The sequence below is a fragment of the Pongo abelii genome, chromosome X (assembly GCF_028885655.2).
Source record: "Pongo abelii isolate AG06213 chromosome X, NHGRI_mPonAbe1-v2.0_pri, whole genome shotgun sequence".
In the NCBI taxonomy this organism is placed as follows: domain Eukaryota; kingdom Metazoa; phylum Chordata; class Mammalia; order Primates; family Hominidae; genus Pongo; species Pongo abelii.
In genome coordinates this window covers 10,164,592-10,172,775 of record NC_072008.2, presented here as the reverse complement: position 1 = coordinate 10,172,775, position 8,184 = coordinate 10,164,592, and the positions used below count along the sequence as shown (strand labels likewise).

Genomic DNA, 8,184 nt, shown 5'->3' with positions numbered 1-8,184 from the left:
AATCAAAAGTTAATTGAAAAAGCAAAGGTGGTCGGGTGCAGTGACTCATGCCTGTAATCCCAGAACTTTGGGCAGCTGAGGCAGGTGGATCACTCAAGCTCAGGAGTTCGAGATCAGCCTGGGCAACACAGTGAGACCCCATCTCTACAAAAATGAGCAGGGCATGGTGGCATGTGCCTACAGTCCCAGCTACTTGGGAGGGTGAGGTGGGAGGATCACTTGACTCTGGGAGTGTGGAGCCATGACTGAGCCACCACACTCCAGCCTGGCTGACAGAGTGAGACCCTGTCTGGGGGTGGGGGGACATATATGTATGTGTATGTATATCACTGTTATTTACAATAGCAAACATTTGAAGACGAGCATGTTATAAAATATAGTGGTTGAGTAAACTATTAGATGAGACATTATAGTCAAACAAGATAGCAGATTATATAGCAACATGGAATATTTTAATTTAAAAAATGCTAAATGCAAAACTGAACTCACATTATGATTAGAAGTGGCATGAAAAAAACTGTAGGAAAAAAGATCAGGATAAAAACATGAAAATACACTACTGGCTGCAGTGGATTCCTGTTTTGTTCTCAACTTCCCATGGGTTTTAAAGACTCACAGGGCCAGATGCAGGGGCTCACGCCTGTAATCTCAGCACTTTGGGAGGCTGAGGCAGGTGGATCATTTGAGGTCAGGAGTTTGAGATCAGCCTGGGCAACATGGCAAAACCCAGTCTACTAAAATTTAAAAATTAGCCGGGTATGGTAGCGTGCATCTGTAATCCCAGCTACTCGGGAGTTGAGGCATGAGACTTGCTTGAGCCCAGAGGGCAGAGGGTGCAGTGAGACGAGATCGCACCACTGCACTCCAGCCTGGGTGACAGAGTGAGACTCTGTCTCAGAAGAAAAACAAAAACAGACTCACTGTACTTTTTACCATGCCAAAGGCACGACAGTAAGGAGGAAGCAGGGCCGAGGGGCCGGCCTTGCCATGCCTCCACCATACCTAAAGGTCTGCACTTGGATGGGCTCCTTGTGGCTCTGCCCACGCAGCTGGTAGATCTCCTTGGAGGCCTTCTTCAGCATCTTCTCAGCTGCCTGCTCATGACGGTAGTCAAGTTTGGTCTGTCTTGTCTGGAACAGCAACATTGGACCAACAAGATGATTTTATTGATTTTTTTTTTTTTTTTTAAAGGAAGAATGAGTAAGTTCACTGCCAGCCCTGGAGCCCAGAAGAACCAACCACAGTCAGTGAGTGGTGACCCAGGAGGGAGTAAGGCCCACCTCACCCACACTCCCCCCAAGGAATTCCTCCCAGGAGACAGAGGCCGGGGTGGCTGGAGTCAGGCCTGGCGACTGGGGACCCAGAATGTTCCGCCGACAAGGTGGGGAGGGCCCGTGGCCCCTCCTCCAGCACCCGCAGCCTCCAGATGCACGCAGGAGCCACACAGACGCCACCCTCGCAGCCCACAGAGGGAGAAGGGGCTCCAATAGCCCAGTGGTGGGGCACTTCAGGGACCACCTCCGTGTCTGGGAGGCTCCCTTCAGAGCCTGAAGCAGGGAGCAGTGAGGTGCAGGTGGGAGCTGGCCACAGGGGACCCCACCTGCCGCTCGGCCTCCCGCAGCAGGCCACGGAGCCGCTCGTCCCGAAGCACCCAGGGTGGGAGGTCAGTCTGGCCACGGAGCTGGGCGTCCTCCAACCGCTGCCGCAGCTCACGGAGGGCGCAGAGCTCCTCATTCAGCTGCCTCTGCCGTGTTCTCGACGCCTGGAGATCCAGCTCCAAGTCCAGGGAGGTGCGGGCCATGAGCTCAGCCAGGGAAGACCTGCATGACTGCAAGAGACGCCAGCTGTGAGCCCTCACTCAGGCCTTCTAGAAGGTTCTTCCACAATTAATAGGAGACAGGTCAGGCACACGTATTTCTCTAAGCACGCTCAAGGTTAAAAAACACAGATGTGGGCAAGAGGAATGTAAATCTCTAGTTCAGTATCAAGGTTAGTAACAGCAAATTGTTTTTCTTTAATGATGACCTATGTATTGGCAGAAGTGTGCAGCAACAGATGCTCTTATATGGGGCTGGCAGGATCAAAAATGGAAACAATCTTTCTGAAGGGCCATTTGAGAATATATATATGTCTACAGCAAACCTGCATCTGAAAGGCATAACTGCTGACATGCAAAAGTGGTCCAATTAAGGTTTATGACAGAAAAAAAAATGTAAGTCTATAACAGCAGGAAACATTAAATAAATTACAAGGCCAGTATAAAATGTAGCCATTGTAACAAGTTGAAAAAAATATATGGACATGGAAAAATCTTAATGATCCACTGTACAAGGGGAAAGTATGTTATAAACCACGAGTGCTTGTCGTTTAAAAAAAAGTATATACACTCCCATGCAAACACACAGACACACATGTGCAAGCTGTCCAAAGCTTCCCTCCCCATATAAGCCTCAAGTAAGCAAACATACCTATGCTCAGGAAAGCCCTGACAGGGAAAAGACTCTTGTCTGCGGAACTGAAAGCAGTACTTCCCATCCAATGGGAAACAGAACCCTGAGACGGCAGTCACCGCAGCAAAACCACAAATCCATTCGCCAATCACCATGGGTCAGTGGCCTGAGTCACGGTATGTTTTTACACACACAACACTATTTTGCATATACACAGAATTTAAATACAAATATGGGTTGTAACTTAACAAATATAAATTCTTTAAAAGCACTGCTGAATTCCCAGCAGAGCTTCGTGGTTCTCAACCAGGAGAATCTGGCCCCCCGGGGTACAGCTGGCAATGTCTGTGGACATTTCGAGTGTCACAACTGCTGTGTATGTGATGGGGTGTTACTGGCATCTGGTGGGTGGAGCCCAGGGACGCTGCTCAACATCCTACAGTGCATGGGGCAGCCCCCACAGCAAACAATGAGCCTGTCTGAAATGCCAGCAGCGGTGCTGCTGAGAGACACTTCTGCAGCCAAATTATGCACTTTTTTTTTTTTTTTTTTTTTGAGACGGAGTCTTGCTCTGTCTCCCAGGCTGGAGTGCAGTGGCGCGATCTAAGCTCACTGCAACCTCTGCCTCCCGGGTTCATGCAGTTCTCCTGCCTCAGCCTTCTGAGTAGCTGAGATTACAGGCACGTGCTGCCATGTCTGGCTAATTTTCGTAATTTTAGTAGAGACGGGGTTTCACCATTTTGGACAGGCTGGTCTCAAACTCCTGACCTCAGGTGATCTGCCCGCCTCAGCCTCCCAAAGTGTTGGGATTATAGGCGTAAGCCACCACGCCAGGCCCAAATTATAAACTTTCTTATTCTTCCCAGTCAGCAGCCACTATTCTATGTGGTGGAGCACAACTGTCACATGGAAATTGGGGTTTTTTTGTGTGTCTGTCTCTCTTCCTCTCTATACACACACACACACACACGCACACACACACAAAAATATATATATATATATATATATATATACACAAACGATCCCTGCCCAGAAAAGCAATATGTTGAAAAACTCAACTTTTCTAAACTATATATACTCTCCTGTCAAAAAAAGAGAAAACAGGCTATTATATAAAAATGGTTATTTATTATACTGAAGAATGTAAAGATCACAGACTATCTGAAATCATGAGACTATCTTAAGAAATATTAGCAACATTATGACATTACATCTGTTAAGTAAACAAGAAATAGAAATACTACCTTTCATTTACATGACATTAAATATTACCTTTTTAAGGCTTGTAAAAATCACTCGCAGGGCAAGCACAGATTCCATATTTGTTTACAGGGCACATACCTGCTTATAGCGAAGGGTTCGTCTTTCCAAAGTATTTCGGACAAAGGGGGACTTCCGGGGCAGCGTTGAACTGTCGCTGTCACTACGATAAAGCTGCACCAAAAAGAATGATGTTCAGAAACAATTTCTCAGCAATGCACAGTTCATTGTGTGTGTGTACTCAGAGTCTCAGAATGGATTATTTTCGTCCTCTTCACAGGCTCTCGAGTGCACTTATGATTATTGGTGCTTGTAGCAGGTCTTTGGGTTTCAATTTAAACAAGAGTTTCTGCTAAAATGAAAAAAAAAAAAAACAAAAACAAAGCAAACGAAACCCTCCCCCAGTTTCCAGGCTAACTGAACCAACAAAATCTCTGTGTGATCGATACCAACGCCATTTTGTGCCCTGTACAGCCCCCATGAAGTCTAGCGCTGCCCTCAGCACAATTCACTTTTCCTCAGTCTTTCTCATGTGCTGTATTTGTGGCTTTGGCAATAGCTGGGGAAAGTGACTTCCAAAAAAGAGACTCACTCCTGGTAGTAGGACAAGCCAACATTGCCACCTGCAGCTGTGCCCATCAAAGGACAGGGTGTGCTTTTAAACAGGAAAGTAAAGAATGTCATCTTTATGGGAGCCAAGTCATTACAGCCTTCATTTGGTGGCAGGGTCTCACCTCAGGATCAGTGTGAATCTGTGTGAAATCCAACATCCCTGCCTTCGTGGCCTTATTTTCCACGCCAGTAAACCTATTCAGGAAGTGCAGCGGTCTGGCAGCATACCTGCTCGGCGTTCATACAAACATACAGAACAGCGAAGCATCCAGAAGCATCGCCAGTAAGTGCAGCTGTTACGCAGGCACACAGAGCATTTCCTCTGAGTAAGCAAAGCACTACCTGCTTGCACCCTCCCTGCCTCAATAAGCAGCCCCGCCAGCCGCCATGTTGGTGGCTCGGCAGGAGCCTGGAACAAGGAGGGCGGTGAGCATGGCCTTCCATCTAGAACGTCCAGCCAAGTGCTTGAGCATCAGCCTCCATGGGGCTGAAGTGTGACGGGTGGGAGGGCCCGGACTGGACCCGGCACCACCCGGGGGCAGCTGCCACCAGGGACACTTCAGACCAATGAGACAACAGCGGCGGGTCTCACCAACATGGCTGAGAGGCCGTTTTGGCCATCTAGGCCCCCTCCCACAGTGTCTGCCACATCTCCTTGGAGGGTCTGAGGCCCTTCCCTCTCCGAAGATCTGCCTTGGCTCTGCCCTCATGGAGCAAGCACCTCCAGGGCAGCTGCCTTCTTCAACAGCCCCAATTCAGAGGTTCTCAACCAAATGGCCCCTCCAGGTCACTGTGTCATGAGCCATCATCCTTAAAAGCCCTTTCTGTACAAGTCCATGCTGGCACTATCACTCTGTCCTACCTTCATTGATCACACTGGCTCGAGTCTTCCCTCGACACACCTTGGGGTTCTCAGCCTTGTGTGACATGCTAGAACCATCTGGGTGCTTCCGGAAGTTCTGATGCCCAGGCCTTACCCGTGACCAATGGCAAATCTCTGGGGTGCTATGTGGGTACCAGGATCTGTTGAATCCCCCGACATGATTTGACTGCAAGGCACAGCCATGGCTGAGAACCGCTGAGCGCCTCCCACTCATCCGCAGGTGGGGAATTTACATGTGGGTGAGTGAGAACCCACCGCCCCTTTGCCAGGACCATCCACCCTCTGGCCCAGAAACCTGGCTGCCCCACAGGGCTCCAAGCCACTCAGGTTCCCGGCTCCTCCAGCTGAACCCATTCAAGAGAGCCCCTGCTTCCACCTGTTCCTTAGGCTGAGGTAGAAATTATTTGCCCTGCTTCCTGCCCACAGGTCAATACACACATAACAGTGAAAACTGGGGGAAGGGATGAATTTGAATCCTGAACAAATCCAGAATCAGATAAGCATGGTAGGACATGCGGGGAGATCACAACACCGATGTCATCACCACATAACTATAAAGTTCATACTTCATGGATTGGTATTATTGGTGCAAATACATATGCCTTTCAGTATAAACAGCAGAAAAAAAAAAAATCACAAAGGGGACGGAAGACAAAACATTCCAGACAGGTGACAAAGGAATTCCAACTTACTCTGCAAACATACTGGCTTCGTGCTCCAGGCGAGAAGGTCTGGGAACGGACAATCGTGCCACTCCGAACAAAAGGTGACCCTCGGGCGCGGCGGCTGGGCCGCTCCTTCAGGAGGCTGGCTGCTTCTTCCGGAAAGAGATCTTCCGTGTTGGTTTCCTTATCAACCTAGGGAGTGGTTCGCTCATGACCATGGCTTCTTTCATAATGTGAGCAATAAACTTACGGGAACAACCATGTCCTTCACTTCTCCACTTGGGGTTTAGCTGGCGTTTCACATGTGGCACGTCCACAATGGAACGGCTGATATCCCCCCAACCCCACCCCAGCCCCTCCTCTCACAGGGATCTCAACTTTCCATTTGTTCATGCAAAGAACGTTAGGGCCACCCCGGACTTCCGATCTCTTTTGCACACCCCATAACTGGTCCAAGAGCGATCTCTGCTGGCTCTGTGTTCAAGATCAAGTGGGTTTTGAGCGCTTGTCAGCAACCTTTCACCTGAGTCGCCATTATCTCATGCCTGGATGAGTACAGTAGGTGCCTCACCAGTCTTCCCAATTCCACACCTCTCTGCCTTTCGATCTATTCTCAACACAGCAACCAGGGACATCTCAGGAAAACTGGCCAAAGGTGGAAACACCCCAAATGTCCATTGACAGATCAATGGATCAACAAAATGTGGTCTTATCCACACAAGGGAATAGCATTCAGCCATAAAAACCAGTGGAGTGTTTATACATGCTAAAATGTAAATAAACCTTGAAAATATCCTGCTGAGTGAAAGAAGCCATGCGCCAAAGGCTACATAGTATATGATTCCACTTCTGGAAACATCCGGAAGAGGTAAATCCACACAGCTAGAAAGATTTTGGTGGCTGTACGTGGCTGGGGGGAGGGAGAATGGGAGTGACTGCTCAGTGGGGACGGGTTTTACTCTGGGGTGATTGAAACGTCATGAAACTAGATAGAGGTGGCGGGTGAGCAACACTGTGGACTAAATGCCACTGATGCATACACTTTAAAATGCTTCCCTTTATGTGAACTTCAACTCAATAAATTTTAGAAAACACTAAGGAAAAAGCTTCAGTCAGATCATGTTGCCACTGGGCTCAAAACCCACCAGCTTCTCATGCCCTCAGAGAAAAGGCAGGGTCCTGAGTGGGCCCTGCACGATCTGGCCACTTCACTCCCTTCGTCCTCAGCACCGCCCCACAACACACACCGGCTGCTCCCACAACTGACCATGCTTCTGCACAAAGCTCTGAGCTCCCTTCCTTGACAACCTCTACTCAAACACTGCCTTCTCAGTGAGGCCCTTCAGGGCCCTGTTTTTTAAAATATTGTGGGAAAAAAACACACAACAAAATTTACCATATTAACCATTTGTACAGGCACAGTTCAGTAGCGTCTATTCACATTGATGTGCAACAGATCTCCAGAACGTCTTTACCTTGCAAATCTGAAACTCTGTCCTCTCCACTAAACAACAACTCCCCATTCCCACTCCTGAGATAGAGCAGAGACCCCGTTTTAGGGGCCTGCAGACCTCCCGAGCATGGAAATAAAGGAAAATCAATTTCTTTCAAGGGAAATTCCAGGTACCTCGCTATCCCTGAGATGTAAGTAAGTAACTTGATAAGCAAGAAGGTAATAGTAGCCTAAAACAATAGCCAAGGAAGTTAGAGTCTGGAGATGTTTGGTTCCCTAGAGAAACTAAAGACATCTTGGTCAGGTGCGGTGGCTCACGCCCGTAATCCCAGCACTTTGGGAGGCCAAGGCAGGTGGATCACTTGAGGCCAGGAGTTCGAGACCAGCCTGGCCAACGTGATGAAACCCCGTCTCTACTAAAAAAAAAAAAAAAAAAAAACATTCAGCCAGGCATGGTGGTGGGCGCCTGTAATCCCAGCTACTTGGGAGGCTGAGCCATGAGAATTGCTTGAACCTCAGAGGCAGAGGTTGCGGTGAGCTGAGATCACGCCACTGCACTGCAGCCTGGGCGACAGAGCGAGACTCCATCTCAGAAAAGAAAAAAGAAACCAAAGACATCTTAACATATGTCCCTGATTGTCTTTCAGAAACCCAGACCCCCACCAAAGGGACCCGCTGGCACAGACCTCAGATAAGGGGGAGCTGAGGACTGCACTCTGACCCTTGCTCTTTATTCTGAATCTCTTCCTGAGGGGTCTGGAGGGAGTCACACCTACAAGTCAGAGTTAACTATCTTTTCTGCTGACCCCAAATTTTTAGACAAAGCTTTGCCTCCTGAACCAATTGCAATCAGAAAATCTT

The 8,184-nt window shown here is 48.6% G+C and overlaps 1 protein-coding gene across 3 annotated transcripts in view; it reads right to left on the bottom strand.

Moving 5' to 3' along the window:
* Window positions 1-8,184, bottom strand: part of WWC3 (WWC family member 3) — a 128,202-nt gene that overhangs the window by 3,907 nt on the left and 116,111 nt on the right. For all 3 annotated transcript variants that reach the window (XM_024240837.3, XM_024240838.3, XM_024240839.3), the window contains exons 19-22: window positions 5,898-6,062; window positions 3,792-3,884; window positions 1,601-1,828; window positions 1,003-1,130 (exon numbers count right to left, since the gene is read on the bottom strand). In XM_024240837.3, the coding sequence (XP_024096605.2) occupies window positions 1,003-1,130; window positions 1,601-1,828; window positions 3,792-3,884; window positions 5,898-6,062 (614 nt within the window). The remainder of the gene's footprint in view (window positions 1-1,002; window positions 1,131-1,600; window positions 1,829-3,791; window positions 3,885-5,897; window positions 6,063-8,184) is intronic.